We start from the raw sequence: 22,133 nt of genomic DNA, 5'->3' as shown, positions 1-22,133 counted from the left end.
TATTAATAAATTGGTAATATAATTATGTAAAATAAAGTTTTATAAATATATACATTTTATTAAAATGCTTATGTTTTTAAATTATAATATTACAATTTAAAATTAATTTAATTAAGGTTCCTGAATAGTCGCTGCGGCCATATTGGAATAGTCATAAGTGAGAAACGACACGTAAAAGTTTGCTACACTTTTCCTGTAAATAAAGAGATGTTGCAATAAAATAACACTTGAGATGACTTGTCATCTCATGATAAAGATCTAATTATCAACAACATTTTGCCAGCTGTCTTTTATAAAAATGATATCTTTCAATGGTATTGTTCCCAAATGACTTTGCAAGTCTCTATTACACTATTTTAAAGATATTGTGTCCAACACGGAAGGCATAATAATTGCATACTATCTTCTGATGCCAAATACCTGATAGTTATATGCAACCTTGTTTCAGGTGGAATAGCTTTTTGAATCAGATTGTTTAGCAATCGATGATCCGACTATTTGTAACAATTTCTCAAAAAGTGTCGGTTTCAATCGGAAATAATTAACAAATCACGATCATTTTCACGATCTTGTTGCTCCAGTTCATTAACAAGATTATCGCTTGCTCCTTGTGCTAATCGTCATTTAATATTAAATATTGGACTGATCCAATATTTTCGTTTTCCTTTATCAGCTTTTTTTTTATTTTTTATTAATGTAGAATAAAGTGCATACATCTTAATAATTTTATAATATATTTCCTGCCTAATAAAAGTATTATGATTGTATTTCAGACACTTTGTTAATAACAAAAGCCAAAGGAATATTGTTCTTAATTTCATTCTACATCTGTTAAACCAATTGTGAATTTTTTCATTTAATTATATTAAACAATAAATATTTAATTGTGAATTTAATTAACAATTAATATAAATATTATATATATTATATTAATTGTTAATTAACAATTAATACTTAATAAAATTTAATTAACTATTCTTATCTAATTAACAATTAATATTTAGTGAAATTTAATCAAATTTATTTACACACTATGGGTATTTTTTCGCCTATTCTCTTTCTTTCTATGGTCTTATCATAGAAAGAATGTACTTCTCACAGGTTTTACAAATAATTAAATATTTTTAATTATTTGATGCTTACGCGATTCTCTTTAGCAATTCTGTCAAAAATAAAGAAATAACTGCACAGAAATCAGATTCGTTTCTATCGCGAACTTTCCGCTGTTTTCGATACGCGAGAGTTTCGTTCCTTGGTTTGGGGTGCGTCTCCATAAAGAAGAAAATAACGGAACGGAATAATAACGAAAGGAAACATGGTGGGGGGCTAACCAATCAGAATGATTCCGTTCCGTTTTTTTATGGCCGTGTTCCCCATGACAAACATTTAACGGAATGGATTTATTACGGAACGTGAATTTAATCTGTTATCGGATACATCGTTGAACGACACAATATAAAGCCACTTTAACCGTTCACCCGAGAAGACATAAAAAAAAAAAATAATTTTGCACAATATGGTGTAAGATTCTTGTACTTTTTAAATTTAAATAAAGTAACCGTTTTGTCAGGAATTAATGTCCGTTTTTCTAATTATTGTCTATGATTTAATACACCCACTGAGAGAGGTGACCGGCACGTATTGGATAATGGAGCAGGCTTAATAACTTTTCCACAACTTTAATAGAATACGGTTTATCTATATTTTCACTGAGTCTACAATGTAATACAACGATTTAACAGATATCGCTTGTAACGATATCTCGACTATATTCACTACAATTACTACTTTCGACTATTCGACTTGAACTCTCGCGGATGACACGTCCGTCTCATTCGCCGACTAGGGAGAGAGTCCCCGTCGCTCGCTGCTCCGCGCATCGGAGCACGTTCGGTGATTTCAAAGTTATCAAAGATTGCATCAGCCCTTGTCTGATTGGTCCTTTCCTAGTGTCACTCACTCGTGTCGTGTTCGATCGAGAGGCGCTCTTTTGGTTACTGAACTCATGGCGCCATCCACCGGTTGTCCTAGGGACTTCTTAGTAACTTTCTTACAATGGTATATAATATTATAGTTGCGCCAATGAAATTTTGGCTTTAATCGAGACGTAAAACTTTAAATTTATACCAAAGCAAAAACGTAACCTAAAATGCTTTATATTAATCTTAATAAGATAAACAAATTAAAGTACTTTAATTTGTGACTTAGTAACTTAAGTGCTTAGGTACAATAAATTTAGAATTTTACGTCTCGATTAAAGCCAAAATTTCATTAGCGCAATTGAGTCTTAATTTAAATAAAATATTTTAATATCATAATATTTAATATTATATGTTTAATATTATATGATATAACATCATATTATATAATATTATGTCATGTACATATATAATAATATTATATACCATATTATGCAAAAATTGCTTTTTTTTGGATGTCTTCTCGGATGAAGAGAATGGTTATAGTGGCTTTATGTCGGGCCAATGATGTATCTGATAACATATTAAATTCACGTATTTTATAATAAATCCGTTCCGTTAAATATTTGCCATGGGGAACCCGGTCATGAAAAAACGGAACGGAATCATTCTGATTGGTTAGCCCCCACCATGTTTCCTTTCCGTTACTATTCCGTTCTTCCGTTCCGTTATTTCCTTGTCCATGGGGATGTATCCTAAAAAACTATCGGAAACAGCAGAAAGTTCGCGATTAGTCAGATTTTCGATACATGTGATCCGCGATACACGCGATACGCTCCATGGGACTGCACCTTCAGAACAATCGCTCTGCAAGGAAGATCAAGTTATGAATATCGGCCTTATTATTTCTTATGCGCTTCATGCTTTCATCACGTGAGGTCTCTAATATCAATTCAGAATTAATTTCCGTCACACCTGCTGAAATATGAAGTGTATGATTATCGACGTAAGTCAATGCAAGTACATACACGGAGTAAAACTTGCAACAAAAACAGCTGTTTTATATTAAAAAAAGAATTCATCGAACAACTAAATAATACATTAGAAATAATGAAGTAGCAATAATTCTGATTTATATTAATATAATGTTGTCGAGAATAATGGAAAATCAATTGAGATTGAGATTTATTTATGGGAATATCATTTAAAATGCAGATATTTATTTTAAGTGATGATTAAAATGATTTTGCAGAGACATTTCTGACATGAAATGATGCAGTCTTAGTTCTAATTTTCATAAATCTGAAATCATACAGCGATAAATCGATCTTAAGCATGGATGTGGTGACTACTAGCTTAGAGGCTTTGATACGTGAGTGTATAAATTAAATAATTGATTTACAATTTTTCTGTTCTCTGTTTAAATGTATCTTGAATATTGAATCATACTTCTGATATTATGTCTAGTTCTTATTTATGCATATAATATGTATATATATATATATATATATATATATATATATATATATATATAATGACGCGCCTACACACATGCTCACATACATATACACATTCATATGTGTGTATAGTGTGTGCAAAAGAATATATACATTTTAATAACATAATATTTAATATTATATGTTTAATATTATATGAATTTCTATTATAAATGATTATTTCTTTTTATTTCCTAAACTAATAAGGGTATACAATGAACTTGAACTCTTCAATCTGGATTCTGTGAATATATGAAGCATCTCAATATATATAAATATAATGATTTGCATTACTTGTATCCTGTTGCTTTTTAAAGATGTAGATTTGTTTTTTATAGTTGAATTAGTTTACATTTATAATGAATAAAATAGATATAATAGATATAATTGAAGTTTGGGTTAAAAAAAAGAAAGAAAGTCTTATAAATCCATTATGAAGAATGATAGGAAAACATTTATAATCTATGATTTCAAAACAAAGTAAATTATATATATATTAATAATAATTAATAGTAATTTTAATATATTAAAATCCTGTTTATAATAAATAATTTTGACTTTTCAATCAATTAGATAATCAGGTTGTTTGAGTGATATTTAAATGATTTAAACTAAATTTTATTAAAATAAAATAAAATTTAGTTTAAATCATTTAATTTAATTTATTCTTGTATTTATTATTCCATATCTCTTTTATTTTGAAAAAAAAGGGAAACTCATTTATAATATAATATATTTATGTATGTATTTATGTATGTAAATATATATAAAATATTACAGAAAGGATTACAAATCCACAAAATCAGAAGCCAGACATAGCGGCCATTGAAGCATTCTGTGTGATGCTGACTAAAGAAACAGAGGGTATACAAATAGGTATTAAGTTATTGGTGACACAAATTCAATCGCTTAATGAATCAGAAGCATTACAAGCACTTTCGGTACGTTGTCTTCAAATGTTTTACAAATTTGTTTTTAATATATTATTACGCACGCATACACACACACATACACACACATACATACACATATACATACACACACACACACACATACACACACACACACACAAGTATACTTAGACTTTATTTACTCATTATATAGGTATATTGATAAATTTAAACTTTATTTATTTTATTTAATATTATGCTATTTATTTAAAACTAGTTTCATAACTAGTGTAAGTAAGTTATTGTACATTTTAAAATTTAAAAGGTCTACCCATTCTGAAAATGTCAAAAAATTAATTTTTATATTTTTTTTTTTAATTTGTCTTAAGAAAAGAGCAGAAATAAGAAATAAGAATAGAAAAACATTTCTATTTTATTACATAAAAATCGTTGCCTTTTTTCTTTTATGTTTTTCTCGAAATCATGTTTTTCAACTCGAATGGCAATATTTCTTTGAAATTAATAGTCTAACTGACTTCAAATTTAGTACGAATATTCTTAAGAAGATTATGATATAGCATAGGATTTTTTTTATATATTAATTTATTTGTTTAAAATACATCTTTAAATTTTGATTTCTAATTCAAAAGTTTTTTTTTCAAATCATCTTTTCACAATTTTCCACCAAAAAGAAAAATTCTACATCTTAGCTGTTATATTTATTTCCAAAAATATTTTATTTTTTGATCTCAGACTATTTCTTTCTTTGAATATCTTCCATCCATCTGATCTTATCACAACAAAGAAGTTTTACAGGAATTGTTCCACAATCTATGTCTTTCTTTAATTTTTTTAATAATTGGCAAATTTGTAATTTAGATATTTATTCTTATATTTATATATATTTATATATATATCTTATATATTTATATATATTCTTAAAATAGAAATTAATTCTATACAGTAGTTATTTTTTGTTTAATCTTAAATTTATTTTAAATCTTGTTAGCATGGGTAGATTCCTCAATGAAATAATAAAAAATAATATTTTAATTAGAACAAGATTTTAAGAATTTTAAATTTTACACATAAATGAATTGAATATATAGATTTTTATTTCTTCTAGTTACTAGATACTTGTATGAAGAGATGTGGCCCATTATTTCATGCGGAAATTGGTAAATTCCGTTTCCTCAATGAGATGATAAAATTGGTCTCACCGAAATATTTAGGTAATCGCACTACAGCAAACGTACGGCAAAAAGTTCTGCAACTTCTTTATGCATGGATCACAGAATATCCACGCGAATCAAAAATTAAAGAAGCTTACGAGATGCTGAAGAAACAAGGAGTCATTGAGGTTATCTTTATCATTTCAATTTATATAGATATATATATATATATGTATGTATATATAATCTAACAAATATGTTTATAGATATATTCTATGTTTTAATAAGAATTTAAAAGTATTCGTTATAGCATATTAGTTGACAAAATATGCCATTAATCTTTTATTTTGAAGTGCTAGAACTTGGTAAATCTGTCAAAAATGATTTAAGTTCAATTCTCTTGTTTTATGTATAAAATATTTCAGAAGTAAATGGATTTTAAAAAATTATATTTTATGTTCTAAAAAATAATAAAAAGACATGGATGAGTACAGAAATATTTGATATTTGAATTTAAAAAAATTTTTATTTTACAATAGAATTTTTTAATTGATTAGTAGATTAGCAAAAAAAGATCAATTATATGATTTATGTTATGACATATTATTTCGAGACATATTATATTTAAAATTTCTAGATTTTTATTTATAGAAATAAAAAAATTCTCGTTTGTTTTATCCAATTGCTATTGTCATATTATTTACTAGATTATTATTTACTATATACTAGAAGTCATATTACTCAGTTTAATAAAATTTAAAATAATAGAAACTAATACAGGTAATACTTGGCAAGCAGGATTTTAGATTTAACCCTCGCCCGGGCATTTCCCGGCCGAATGTTAATGGGCGCGTGCGGCACTGAGTGTTGCATCACAAATTTATTATTTGGAGTTATAATAATTAGATAAATAATTGGATAATTGTCAATTGTCATTGGATAAAAACAAATAAAGTATATTTATAATCAAATATAATATTAAATTTTAACTATAATATTAAAATTTTTATGTCTACTTTCTTATAAAAATAAAAGATGTAACTAAAGAATTAAAAATAAAATAATTGTTTTAAAAATAAAGACATCAATTTAAAATCAAACATAGAAAAATAATATTCTTATAACATAATGATATAAAATAAAATATGTTAAAATAATATTAAAATCAACTAAAATAAAAAATATAAAATAAAACTAAATCAACTAAAATCAACTATTTTTTCTTGTATGTTATCTTTCTCCATCTTTCCAAGTATTTACAGAATACCTCTCGATTTAGGATATTTTTGAGACTTATGATAGGAAACTTAGGATAGAATTTGGATCCAGGATGTTTCTAAAATTATTTCAAAATTCGTATTATTTGAGCTTTTTAAAACATAATCTAACTCTAACCTAAAAAGATATTAAACATTAATGCGAGTAAAAGTAAATTAAAATGTGAGGAATGATTCAACATCTCGCATTATTATAATTATTTATATAAGCAAGATTTTACTTACGTCCTGAGGCACGCGCGACACTCCGTGCCACAAAATGTGTCTTACTAATTTTAAAATGGATAAAAGACTAACTACTTAACAGGAAAAATGCGGCAGTTGCACTGTCTTATGGTTGAGATGTTAATGAGGAATACAGAAGGTTGGTAATAGAAAAAAGATCTGCATTATCGATGATTTTTCAGAAAAATGAATTTTGCAGCACTTAGTACCGTGGTGCGCTTGGTTAAGGATTAATAATCTTTTTTTTAATAATGAAAAATAATAAGGCTGAAAATCAACGCTGTAAACAGTGGGCAATTATACATTTAATCTTAATTATATTTAGTAATAGAAAGTGCCAAAAATTTCAATTCGAATTTGAGTCATATTTAGTGATATAAAAATAGTAAAGATATCCCTGAGTCCAATCAGTGAGTCCGCCCATAAAAAATAATATGTCATTCACGTCGATTGACTAAACGAAATGATTAATTATTAAATAAATTTTCAATGTGAGATGGTGAGGTTTAACATTTAAATCGTCGGTACGAAATAAAAAAAAAAAGAATTATAAAATGATTGTCATTCACCAGATGGACACGGATTATATTAAGAAAAAATAGTAGAGCAATATAGATATTGTTACAATAATATACTATAATAAGAGTCTGTTGCATTTCCAGGTTAAGGCAATAATTGAGAGCAATGATGATTTTTTTAAAATTGACAAGAAACAAAACAAAACCAATATAATTTGCTCAAGATGAAAACATATGTGTAATGTAAATATTCAATATCAGACTATTAAATTTAAGCTATTATTCTGCCTCTTAATGAAAAGCATTCAGAAATCAATTACTTCCGTAGATTATGTTTACATCCAAAACTTTAATGTTATTCTAGGCAAATTTATATTATTTAATCTCAAAATATATTATTTAATCCCTTTTTAATTATTTCATAGTTTGTTCAACATAGTACACATCGCAATTGTTACAGCCTGTAAATTACAACATTACAAAATTAAGTTAATTTAATTTTAAAAAAAGGTAAAAAAAAATCAAATAAAGGAGCATACGTGCCCTACGAGCAGAGATATTGCTACACAAAGTCCGATTCGTAAATTTTTACTTTAAGAAACGTCGTCATTATTTGTATAAAAGATTTGATATCAATAACTGGTTATAGTCTTATAAACATTAAGTCCATCTTAACCAAATTATATATTTTATTAGTATAAAAGATTTGATATAAAATTTTTTTTATTTAAAACTCGATTGTCTCTATACAGCCATATTCAATGACGTCAGAGGCGCGAAATGACATGTAAAAAGTTTCTTGCGTCATATAGCTTTGTCTTGTATTTTTCCCTTAAAAGCATGATATTTTCGTATTCTTAAAACTTGTAAAAAATACCAGAAAGTAAGCTATCTATCCAATAAATCACGTAAAAGTGTAAAATAAATCTTGAAATAATGGTATACTGCTTAGCTATCAGAAATTACCAGATCACTAGATTTAGTTGTATGTTTCTTAAAGTAAAAATTTCCAAATCGGACTTTGCGTAGCAATATCTTCGCTCGTAGGGCACGTAGCAGAAAAATAAAAATACTTATATGCAAGTTGAACTCAAGCTACTGATCGAGCCTACTTAGAATTTGATCGGTTATTGAGATCCGATAATTTCAGGTACTCTCATCTCGCCAACTCGCGTAAAATCGCGTAAAACACGGTAGTATTCGGTTGACTTGACACCGGAGACACTCCTAATACATTTTTTCAGAATATACTAGGAGAGCATCCTTATGAACTCTGATCGAACCTATCAACTTATTTATACTAAAAAATGCAAGTTTAGCGTTGAAATTACCAAATTCTTTTTGAATTTGATAAATGTTTTCGAAATAAAAGATGTTTTCGAAATAATGTAAACGATTTTGTTTTTCGTGAAAGTATCCAATGAAAGTATTTGAAATTGTTGGTATCTGATTTAATGAGAAATTTTAATCTTAATGAATATTATCAAAAATAAAGTTGAGAAAATCATTCATTGACAAGGTGATGATCTAAATTTAAGTTTTTTTTTTGTATTTTAGTTGAGATAATAAGAATGTTATATCTATAGTTATATCTAGAGTTCAGCAATAGTACCTCTTTTTTGAACAAAATGTTGAGAGTAAAAGTTAAGATATCTTCCCGAGAATATAGACTTACGAAATTAGTTAAATTCTATAACGTTAATAACAATTCTTTTGATTAAATAAAAAATTTAATTCATTTCCCTCAATCTTAATGGTAAATTGTAATTTAGGGGAGTAAGAGTTAAACTTTTCAAGAACCTTATTAGTCGTGTTGTGGAAGGAATAGCCATTGCAATGTCATCGACGTATTTGTGAAAAAATGATACACAATATTTTCAAGAGTCCTCTTTTCCAAATTTCTTAATATTAAATCGGCTATAATCGGTAATAATGGGAAACTCAGGGACGTTTCAAATATTTATTCAAATTAAATTTTATCAAAAATGAAAAAGATTGAATTAAGAACAATGTTTGAGAATAATGGACTATACATAATGAAAGCTGCGTATTATTGATTAAGTTGCATTGAGACATTATATTTGAGACGTGCACTATTACAGTTTCTTCCTGCCCTACGTGAGTTTTTTTTTTTAATACAACTTGTCGAGGACAATTTATCGAGATTTGTTTTTTTTTATACGATTGAAGAATGACTGAAGAATGAACGTTCTTATCGTTCTTTATACGACTGAAGAATGACTGAAGAATGAACGTTCTTATCTATATAATATCTATATATAATATATATAATATATATAATATCTATATATATCTAATTATTGTGTTAAATATTATCCCTCAGCAATTGAATTGATAAAGACACTCATCATGAATATTTGTGAGATTTCTTTGAATTCTGACTGAGGTGATCGTTTTTCTCAATAAGAATTTTTTATGGGGGAAAAAAATAACTGATATATTTGATTATCAATTTATTAAAAGAAAAATTTAGCGTTGTGGCGACTCAAAATTTAGTTTTGAGCCGTTACATTGCAAGTCCATTAAAACTAATAACGTATGATTGGTGGTACATAAATATTTATCTTGAATTTATATAAAATTATATATAATTATATATAAAATAAAAAAAATAAAAACTTATTACAAAAAGATTTTACTTATTGAGCATTTCCTGCATTACTTTCTGGTGTTTGAACATATTCTCAATCTATATACATTAAATTAAAAATTTGAAATATCAAGTTATCTTGGTTTGAATTATAATGTGTTCTCTTAAAAGCAAGAAAATTTATAATAGAGATTCTTGTAAAATATATTAAGGAATCTTTCATCTTTGTAAAAAAATATATTTTTTGCTGCTTTTTATTTCTCTATATATAGAATATTCTGTAAAAGTATTTTTTTTTTAAATGCGCAATATGATGTGGAGTTATGATCAAATCTATCAAATCGATCAAATATATCAAATACTTTTAGCGTGAACGGAATTTCCAAGCGTCTTGACATAAATACTGTAAACATTATTCAATTTACTATTTTAGTTGAAATTGGCAGATATATTTTATAATCTATTATTATTAAAATTATTATTATTAAAATCGATCAGATATATCAAATACTTTTAGCGTGAACGGAATTTCCAAGCGTCTTGATACACATAAATACTGTAAACACTATTCAATTCACTATTTTAGTTGAAATTGGCAGATATATTTTATAATCTATTATTACGACTAAGCGATGATCCACTCATCGTTGCCCCCGAAAAATCAATACTTGGAAGATCGATATTTCAAGCAGAGGATCGTTCCCTGATGATGTGTCGTTCGACCTTCTTAACAACGCGCTATTTTATGTTGTTATTACGCGGAGATTTGAGGCGAACGAACGTGTGTCCGCAGTATATCCTGTTCTTTCAATAAAATTCCCGAGTTTCGTTAGGAGAGTGTTGTTATTTCGCGCGCGGCTTTCCTGCGTAACACGATTTGAAATCGTGACCGCTATGAGCACGACACTATTTTTTAAGGTTCCTGAGTACTCAACGAAAAACTCCGCATTGATGGTAGCGACGTATCGTCGTGGTGAAAAATAGAAACTCATTCATCCTTGTTTACCTTATTTTTGTCCTTGTTCATCTTTATATAAGTGACGTGCGGACATCGAAATTTTTTATTGCGGCTATTTTCATTATTATATATGCTTAATCGTGCAGATGTGACTTGTTTCGTACTTACCAGCTTCATAAAAATGGGCAGCTAAAATTATCTTTGAATTATATGTGAAAGCATTTTTTTCTCTTCTTTCAATAGCTGTCAAATCGTATGTTTTCTGCCTGAACAGGCTTCACTTCACGTGCTTCACTTCACGGCTTCACTTCACGGTCAGCTATTAGACATTACAAACGCGCGCTGTACACGTACTATTTATCTTTTCCAATACAAGAATAAAAATTAATTTAATATAATATATTAAATATAATACTATTATAATATTATTACTATTAATACTATTATAATATTATTACTATTAATACTATAATATATACTATAATACTATAATACTATAATAGTATTATATTATAATAGTATTAATATTATAATATTATTATAATATTAATACTATTATAATATAATACTATTATACTATTGTTACATTATAATATTTTTAACTTCTTGATACAACGATAACTTGTCAAAACGATCTCCTGTGAAATCGATACAATGACAGCTACTCACGAAATTAGTGCAGCGAGAGAATCAATTAGTATTGCGGAAAAGCGACAACAATAAAGTTTGAGAAATGCGAGTAATCGGTGTCATGCCTTTTTTTAAAAAAAATTTATTGACTCAGGAAGAGAAAGGATAGTAGCCATCCATTTTCACAAGTGTCTTAAAGTCATATCAGATGTTACTTTAGTCAAATGTCTCTTTATTTGCAAAACTAGCGCAATAAGCTTTATTGTATCATTTCTCGCTTATGACGTCACGATTCCAATATGGCCGCGATAACTATCTAGAAGCTTTAAAGGTTTTAATAAATCCATAAAGAAACCTATTTTTATTTTCTATATGTTACATAATTTTAATGAAACGTAAAAAACCATTAGTTAGTTGTATGTTAGCTCCGCATACTTTGCAGTTTATATTGCGAATATTTTTAAATGTTTTGTGATAAAATAAGTTATACAATTAATAATGTTCGATATAAACAAAAAGAAACAACAATTTTTTATAGAAATTCGATTTTCAAAAGAAAATGGAATTAATTATGTTGGTACGTCAATAAAAAAACTTATGGAGTTTGGTGACAGTAATGTGCAAGTGAATGTTTTAAAGTTTTTCAAAGTTATTGTATTACAAGTTTTATAAATAATAATATAATAAAATACACAATAATATACACAAAATAATAACGAGAGTTTCAACGGAGTCCTTTGGCATTTCGCTTTAATGCATGTATTGTGCAAAAGTGATATCAGTCGGTTTTTTTTCTTTTTTTTTAAACCTGTACATTTAATGATAATTTTGTAAGTTTCTTAAAAATAATGACTATTTTGAGAATTCGTGTCGGATACACAGTAATTATATTTGCTGAACAAAAAAGGATAGACAATGCATGAAAAGTGTAAATTATCACATGAAGTTTTTGTCTAAAGAAGTTAGAAGTGCTCGATGATTTGAAAAATAGACAAAAAATAATTTCTTTGAAGAAGAGGAGGATTTATTATATGGCGCCAGTATTGCAGAATAATCGTATATGCACTGAAATTTTTGTTATATAAATTAAATTAAAACTTTAAAACTTTAAAATATTTTTCTCAAAATCATGTTTTTTGAACTCTCAGAAATAATAATTAAGACCATCAAGATAACTTTAATTTCTTTTCTTTTTGTTCCTAGTAGTTTTGCGTATGATTTAGATCTTTTTAAAAAAAGGGTGTCAAGTTTAGTGTCAAGTGGATGCTTAAAAAAAAAAAGAAACTTGTTAACCAAGTTAAAAAAATAGAATCTAATTGACAATATCTTTTATTTTCTTTTTACTCCAACCCATGTGATAGTAATTTTAATTCTTAAAAAAAAAGTTATGTTACGAAATTGCCATATCTAATGCAATTCTAGTTGTGATTAAATTAAAAAATAAAATCTAGTGTTAATATCTTTGTGATCTTTGTATTCATTGAAGAATCTACCTATTCTAACTCAAATGATAGTTGATAGTTGACTAGTTTTAATTAAAAAACAAAAAAATTTGTTTCCACATTGTCAACTCAACTCAAATGATATCATTTGTATAAAAGATTTGATATCAATGGCGCCAAACTATAATCCATCTTCTTATTCTCATCCAAATGATATTAACCTTAGTTCTTCAAAAAAAGAAAATTTTGTTTTCACATTGCCAACTCAAATGATTGTAATATGTAAAATTTGTATAAAAGATTTGATATCAATAATTGGCGCCAAGTTATAGTCCTATAAACATTGAGCTACCTTAGTCAAATTATATATTTCAATCATATAAAAGATTTGATAAACCACTGTTTTAAAAAATAAAACTCAAATAGTAGTATCTTTAATTTAAAAATGATAAAAACCAAGTTATATCTTTCTATCCAATTAAGACTTCTTTTTCTAATCCAAGTGGTAGTAATTATTTAGCTTTAAAATATTATTATATCACAAAAATTGCTTTACTCAACCTACGTTTTTATTACAAAAAATTAAAAAGTAACAGTACAAAATAAATGATACAATTTTATTTAAATAAAAAAAATTTTTATGTAAAATACTTGGCGCTGCTCAGACCAAATGAAAATGTAAAACTAATGATGAAATTATATGAATGTTATAAATAAAGGCAAGATTTATTGTTTAATATGATAATTACAATTTTATATATATATATATATATATATATATATATATATATATATATTATATATATATATATATATTATATATATATATATATATATATATATATATATATATATACACATATACATTTATATTTATATGAATATATATACTCATATACTACTGTGATCAAATATAAACGAGATTTTTGTTATAGAGTGAAAAATCTTTATTTATTCTTCAAAATCAAATTCGTCGTCTTCAAAATAATCCCCTCCCGATGCAATACATTTATGCCAACGCTTTTTCCAATCCTCAAAACACTCTGAAAACTCTTCTTCCGGAATGACCTTCAATAAATGACCTTCTTCGTTTCATATCTCCTCAATCGATTCAAAACGGTGTCCCCGGAGCGGTCTTTTGAGTTTACTGAATAGCCAGAAGTCACACTGTGCTAAATTAGACGAATACGGTGGTTGTGGAACGATATGGGTCGAGTTTTTGGCGAAATGGTCACGAAGAACTAGTGCAGTGTGAGATGGCGCATTATCATGGTGCAAAAACCATGAGTTGTCTGCTCATAAATATGACCTCTTGAGGCGAATAGCTTCACGCAAACGACGCATAACACTCAAATAATATTCCTTGTTGACAGTTTGGCCCGGCGGAAAGAATTTATCATAATGCACCACACCATGATAATCGAAGAAAACTGTTCACAAAACCTTGATTTTTGAGCGACTTTGGCGCGATCTTTTTGATCTTGCCTCACCTTTTGCACGATATTCGCTCGATTGGTCGATTGTTTCCGAGTCGTACGCATAGATCCAAGTCTCATCTCCAGTTATCATGCGTTTCATCTTGTCCTGGTAGTCAGAAATCATTGTTTCACACACTTCAACGCGACGCTGTTTTTCCAAAAAATTGAGTGTTTTCGGAACCAAACGAGATTTGACTCTTCTCAAGCACAAATGGTCTTTCAAAATGGTCTGGATCCAAATGAAATGTTTACAGTATCGACAAGTTCTCTAATTGTCAATCGACGATTTTGGAGTACCAAATCCTTGATTTGCTTCACGTGTTCATCAGTTGATATTTTTGGTCGTCTTTGATGTGGTTCGTTTTCTACGCTTTCTCGACTATCTTTCAACATTTTATATCAGTCAAATACTCTTGGTCTTGATAGAGCCTGGTCACCAAAAGTCTTCTGCAACATTCTGAACGTTTCAGTAGCAGAAATTTCATTCCGCAAACAAAATAAAATACAATTTTTTTGCCCAACAGAATCACACATCGTAAAAATCGAAAAAAATACTTTTGGATATTCACAAAAACGAGCGTTCACTATTAAACAAATGAAGAGAATGACATGAAATTTCACACAGATGTCAAAGACAGTACTACCAACTTAAAAAAATATTTGTCAGAATCGATGAACCTGCGCAGTTTAAATTTAAAAATCTCGTTTATATTTGATCACAGTAGTATGTTCATATTTTATATATATATATATATATATATATATATATATATGTATATATATATACACTTATTCATGTTCTTTTTAGAGATATGAGCAGCGCCAAGTGTTTTTACATAAAAATTTTTATTTAAATAAAATTTTATCATTTATTTTGTACTGTTACTTTTTAATTCTTTGTGATAAAAACGTAGATTGAGCAAAGCAATTTTGTGATATAATAATATTTTAAAGCTAAATAATTACTACCACTTGGATTGTAGAAAAAGAAGTTTTAAATGGATAGAAAGATATACATATAATTTGGTTTTTATTATTTTTAAATTAAAGATACTACTACTTGGGTTTTATTTATTTAAAACAGTGGTTTACCAAATCTTTTATTTGATTGAAATATATAATTTGACTAAGGTGGTTCTTGTAGCTCAATGTTTATAGGATTATAACTTAGCGTCAATTATTGATATCAAATCTTTTATACAAATTTTACATATTACAATCATTTGAGTTGGCAATATGGAAATGAAATTTTCTTTTTTTGAAGAGGTTAAGCTAGTATTTTTTTGAAGAGCTAAGGCTAGTATCATTTGGGTGAGAATAAGAAGATTGGATTATAATTTGACGCCATTGATATCAAATCTTTTATCGAAAGATCATTTGAGTTGAATTGGCAATGTGGAAACAAATTTTTTTGTTTTTTAATTAAAACTAGTACCATTTGAGTTAGAATAGATAGGTTTCTTCAATGAATACAAAGATCACAAAGATACTAGCACTTAGATTTTATTTTTTAGTTGATCACAACTAGAATTGCGTTAGATATGGTAATTTCGTAACATAACTTTTTTTTTATGTATGCACGATTGAAATAGTTAACAAAACGTGCGTATACAGACATTTTCGAGAAGAACTATACTTTATTGCATTGTTACATACACAATTTATTACATAATTCATTCTCTTGTTTACTATCGCACATCAAATTTATTTCGGATAAATTTATTTCTCGAAATCGGCCGCTGCGAGGCATACACATGCAAGACGAGGCACGTACATGTGCGCTTGGCGCTCGGCAACAATCGGCAGGTTGGCAGAAGAGAATAGAAATATTATCCTGCTCTCTCATATCGATGCGCTGTGAGTAAGGAATATCAGCCTATGAGAAGCAAATAGAAATATTATCGTACTTTTTCGCGCTCCATGCACCGTGCGATCGTCGAGCATTTCCGACGTTAGCTGATCACCGCTCGTTATTATTGATATATACAGTATGAATTATTAGGTGTACAAAAAAGTTCTGAGCTTTAGATTTCATACAACCGAAATAATAATTTAAATTTTATATATCTTCCCGCCCTTTTGCGGTTTTCAAGCGTTGACATTTGACCTTCTAAAGTGCCATATGGTTTGGCGTTTGATGCACATAACCTCAAAAATCAGTAGTGTTCACGATGGCAATAACAAAAGAGCATATTCGATTTTCCATCCACTTCGCATTTCACCTGAAGAAAAATGCTGCTGAAGCTACTGCAATGATTTGTACTGCATATGGAAAAAACGCTGTAAGTCATACTACATGTAAAAGATGTAGTATCAAAAATTTCGCCAAGGAGATTTTAGTCTTGAAGATGAACCGTGTGCTGGATGCCCTCAAAAGATTGAAACGGACGAATTGCAAGCACTGCTGGATATAAACTCTGCGCAAACTGAAAAGGAACTTGCAGAATAGCTTGGCATTACGCAGCAAACCATTTCCGTACATACATACGATGGGAAAGGTTCAGAAGGAAGATAGATGGGTTCCGCATGAATTGTCTGAAGACAACAAAAATCGTCGGCGTGACTGCACTCACTTTGCTTTCAAAGTTTCGGAAAAAAGATTTTCTGCACAAAATCATTACAGGCGATGAAAAGTGGATTCTTTATGATAACCCTAAACGTAGAAAATCATGGGTTGCCTCTAGTCAACCTTCGACATCGACGCCAAAGCCCAATATCCACGCCAAGAAGGTTTTGCTCTGTATCTAGTGAGATTGGAAAGGTGTGTTGTATTACGAGTTGTTACAACCGATGAAACAATCACGGCAGATCGCTACCAACAATTGACCAATTTGAGCGATGCATTAGAAGAAAAGAGGCTATTTACTGGCCAAGGACATCGTAAAGATCTTGTTTTATGACAATGCTCGACCACATGTTGCGAAAGCGACTCAAGATCATATCTTTGCGTTAGGTTGGAAACTTCTTCCGCACGCGACGTATAGCCCAGACATGGCGCCTTCCGATTACTACCTATTCCGGTCGCTGCAGCATCATTTGGCTATTTGGATACACATTTCGTGAGATTTGAGATACGAAAATGCATTGATGACTTTATCGTTTCGAAGTCGGTAAGCTTCTATCAAGGAATTCGCAAGCTATAGAAAGATGGCAAAAGGTCGTTGATGCAAACGGGGAATATTTCGTTGATTAATATTTTTTTGTTTGTTTTTGAATAAAGATTGAATTTTACAAAAAAAAGCTCAGAACTTTTTTGTACACCCAATAAAAAGAGCAGATATGAAAATAATGTATGAAGAAATTCGAAAATTGTTATAATCATATGCTTTACTTATTATATTCATAATGACCTGTTATATAATTTTATAAAATTATAATAACTGAAGAGCCTAATAAATGAGTGAGAATAAGTACGAAATTATTTTCTTATTACAATTTTATTGTATATATTCCGACTCTTAGAAATGGAAAATTTACTATATTTCAGATAATTTATTACAAATTCCACAAGTTACGCATATTTTTGCTTATATTAAATAAAAAGAAGAGAAAAAGAAGAAATAATATAATTTGATTATTTCATTTGTAACGCAGTCACCTCGCTTGACGCTCGAATCGGCTCGTCGGTGTCCGGATTCGAAAGGAGGAGAAATTCAAGTTTACGAGAACACAGATTGAATTGAAATGATAGTTTATTTAGAGAAAGATAGATACAGAGTGCCGTTACGCGGTGTCACTGGTAGCAAGGTGCGGGACGCAAAGCGGAGACGCAAAGCAGTTGGCGCAAAGCGGCGAGAAGCGCAAGACAGGTGCGGTGTGCAGTCGTCAATGGCTTTACGCGATTACAACTAGCGAACTTAGGGCTAATAGGCTTATGACTAGCGGGCTTACTAGCGCTATACTACGGCGCAGTTATAGCTAGTGGACTTATCTCTATCATGCGGCGCATGATATCTATAGCGCATATATATTTGCACTTACGAGCTAATGTCAGGTTAGGTGACTAGGTATTGCGGGCAGGGCCGAGTATTACGTCAAGTCCTATCTTAGCAATTGAAACCAGCAAAACTCGGTAGAGCTGAGCGAAACCTCAGCCCGAGGAGTGGTGACAGGAGTCGGCGAAACCTGACAGGGCTGAGCGAAACCTCAATCCGAAGGTAGAGAAAGCCGGCGAAACCCGGCAGAGCCAAGCGAAACCTTGGCCCCGAGAAGTAATAGGTACGGGTCAGGTCGGTGTCAGGAGTCGGATTGCAGGATGAGATCTGGTCCTCATGTCTCGGCTGGTCGGGCTTATATATCCGGCCGGTGTTCCCCACTGTGCGCCGTCGGTCCGACGGTGGGAGCTGGTATCGCGTGGGGACACCGTAAGAGAGATAACGTTGATGGCGTGAGCAAGATAGCGCATGCGGTGTACGAGCGAGTGAAACAGCGCGAGGGGTGTGCGTGCAAGCGGGGTAGGTAGCGCAGGACAAGCAAATGAGCCAAGTATATATACATATATTTCTACGGCTATATACAATAGTAGTAACGGCCCTGCCGTTACATCACCCCCCCTCCTAGGGACAGGTGGCGGCTCGGCGGAGGCGGCTCCTCCGGAGGATCTCGTCGGTATTGAACCACAAGATCCTCCGGGGTCCACTGGCGATACCGCCTGGAGGTATGTACCGCGCGGTGCGGTACATAGAGGATCGTTCCTGCGGCGATCCTCTCAGTGATTGGCCCTAGGGCATCGCATGGAGTGGCCGGATTGTTGTTCGGCTTGGCGGTGAGACTTTTGGCGCTTGTGTGTGCGGTAGCGCTGGCCTTGGCCCGGGTTGCCGCTCGACGATGACGCGTCTCGGTGCGTTCGGCGCAGGTGGTGGTGTGGTGACACATGCTGCCGCGCATGCGACCGGGGCGAGCCGGGTGGTCTGGGCCTGGGCCTCGGCGGCGGTCTCCGTCCCTGTAGTCGCCGTCGGTCCGGTGGCGGTGGCGGCGGTGTTAATAAAAGGAGAGCTTTCCTCCTGTGATCACCGTCGGACCGCTGGATCACTGGTTCTTATCTGCGGTGATGATCGCCGGATCGGGCGCCCGCTCCGGTACGTCGCGTGGTGATTCGGCTATCGTTCTTGATGGGTCCGAGAGGCTGTCGTCGTCATCGTCGGACCAACGTCCGAAACAGTTCCTCCAGCTGCTTGCGCTCGGCTTCTGTCGGCATCGTGGCTGCTGCGGACTGACTAAATTTTTGGCTATTCGGTGTGTGCCCTTTTATACATGTTCATGGAATGCGGCGCGCGTTGTTTTTGCGATTGTTTCGGTGCATTATTAGGCCGGTGATGTCTTCGGCCGTGGTCCGCGTGTTTCGAGTGTACGGACGCCCACGATCGGTAATCGTGACTTTGTCGAGTAGTGTTCGCGTTTTTCGCGCGTACCGACGCTCGCGATTGGTAATCGTGACTTTACCGGGTGATCGGTGTTGTGCTGGCGCAGATTGCCAGGGGCTGGTCGTTGTCGTTGCTGGCGGGTTGCCAACGGTTTTGGATTGGTTCGGGTGCGCCTTCAGGTATATGGACATCTTATATATGGATATGCTGGTGCCAGCGTCCGCGGGAGTCCCGTAGGTCGACGATGACAGGCGAGATGATCCTTCGAATCTCCAGGGACCCCATGAATTTTGGGGCCAGCTTGACGTTGAACGCCTTGGCCTTGTCGAACAGATTTTTCTTTCACACTAACTCTTCGATTTTCGGCTTCCATTCCCGCCGCCGGTTATAGTATCATTCCTGGTGTTGGGAGTCAAGTTCACTCTCACGAACTCGTAGGTCTCTTGCAACCATTGGTGCGTCGTTTCTGGCGCTGGAGTGTTTCCCGGGCACCGTCGGTCCTCTGGGTGCGGTCTGGCGAGTTCCCTGCCATGATTGAGGTAGGCAGGGGTGTGTCCAGTGGCTTCGTTCCAGGCTGTGTTGAAGGCGTATTGGAAAGCGGTGATGTGCTCATCCCATGTCTTCGGCCACGTACTGGGCGACCATGGTCTTGATAGTCTGGTTGGCCCGCTCGATTGGATTACGCGGCATGTATGATGGCGAGGTGCGATGTCGGATGCCGAAGGCGGTTAGCAGCTTCTCTAGCCGCTTGGACTTTAGTTGCGTCCTGTTGTCCGATATTACCTATTGTGGGCACCCATGGCGGTACACGACCTGATTGGTGAAGGTCCTAATGACATTGGCTGCAGTGGCCTTCCGCAGTGGCGTGACCTCGAGCCACTTCGTAAATCGATCCTGCATCGTGAGGAGCCACGTGTGTCCGTGGTTGGAGAGGGGTAGCGGCCCGATGGTCGATGGAGACCTGCTGCCATGGTGCGGTGACCGGGGTGGTGTGGAGGATCCCGGCGAGTCGCTGTTGTGACACCTTGTGGGCCAGACAGGTCGCGTAGGTACGATCTCCCGGAGCATCCCCGGCCAGTAATACTGCTGGGCGATGCGAGCCATGGTTTTGACGGTCCCTAAATGTCCGGATGCGGGATCGTCGTGTCAATGTCTGAGCAAGGCGGCGCGCTCGGGTGTCGGGACGCACCGTCCAGGTCGTGGAGGATATGCTGGTATAGGAGTTCATCGCGCATCTGGTAGTCGGGCAGATCGGCTGGTCGGGTCTGGACGTCTCGGCTGATATCACGAGCAGGGCAGCGTTTGTCGTGCCGTGGCGATCTCGGGTTGGCGAGAGAGCGCATTGGCCACCTGATTCTGGGTGCCTCATTGGTATTTGATCTCAAAGTCGTGCTGTTGGAGTTCGAACAGCCAGCGGGCAAGTCGATTTGACGGAGCTTCCAGGCGTTGGAGCCACCGAGGAAACTGGTGGTCGGTAAGCATGGTGAACCGGTATCCTTCCAAATAGTCCCGCATCCGGCAGATCCCCACTACGGCGAGGCATTGCAGCTCGGAGGCACTGTAGTTCCGTTCGGCTGGCGTACGCGATAACCCATTCTCCTTCGGCTAGTTGTTGCGTTAGGACGGCGCCTAACCCGTGCGTGCTGGTGTCTGTCTGCAGGGTGAAAGGCAGTTCGAAATCGGGGCACGCGAGTACCGGGGCGGAGATTAAGACATCCTTGAGGCATTGGCTTCGTTCTTGACGGCAGTCTAGCGGGCGTTTTTGCTGGTCAGATGTGTCAGGGGTGTGGTTACGGCGGAGAAGTTCGCGATAAAGCATCGATACCATGACGCTAAGCCCAGGAACTGGCGAACTTGCCAGAGGTTGGTGGGCGCTGGCCAATTGGCGATGGCGCTTACCTTTGCGGGGTCGGTGCGGATTCCGCGGCGGTCAATGATGTGGCAAGTACCGAAGGCTGTCCCGACAAAAGTGGCACTTGTCGGTGTTGAATCAGAGCTTGGCGGCTCGCACCGGAACACCACCGGAAGACCTCGGTGTTCTAGGTGCTTCTCAAAGGTCGGGCTGGCTACGATGATGTCATCCAGGTATACAAAGACGTTCGGCTCGAGCTCTGGCCCCAGAGTGGAGTCATTGGAACGTGGCGGGAGCCGAAT

General features: G+C 33.4%; 1 protein-coding gene across 5 annotated transcripts in view; it reads left to right on the top strand.

Annotated features, from left to right (window-relative positions):
• The first annotated feature begins 2,931 nt into the window (after positions 1-2,931).
• Gga (ADP-ribosylation factor-binding protein Gga) overlaps positions 2,932-22,133 on the top strand; it is a 184,999-nt gene continuing 165,797 nt past the window's right edge. For all 5 annotated transcript variants that reach the window (XM_089078598.1, XM_089078597.1, XM_089078596.1 and 2 more), the window contains exons 1-3: positions 2,932-3,291; positions 4,196-4,356; positions 5,432-5,665. In XM_089078598.1, coding sequence (XP_088934724.1) covers positions 3,255-3,291; positions 4,196-4,356; positions 5,432-5,665 — 432 coding nt within the window. In that variant the 5' untranslated portion in view covers positions 2,932-3,254. The remainder of the gene's footprint in view (positions 3,292-4,195; positions 4,357-5,431; positions 5,666-22,133) is intronic.

Source organism: Pogonomyrmex barbatus, unplaced genomic scaffold (genome assembly GCF_055798465.1).
Source record: "Pogonomyrmex barbatus isolate J1 unplaced genomic scaffold, ASM5579846v1 scaffold24, whole genome shotgun sequence".
Lineage (NCBI taxonomy): Eukaryota > Metazoa > Arthropoda > Insecta > Hymenoptera > Formicidae > Pogonomyrmex > Pogonomyrmex barbatus.
Note: the sequence above shows the minus strand (reverse complement) of the source record. Positions and strands in the feature narration are given on the sequence as shown.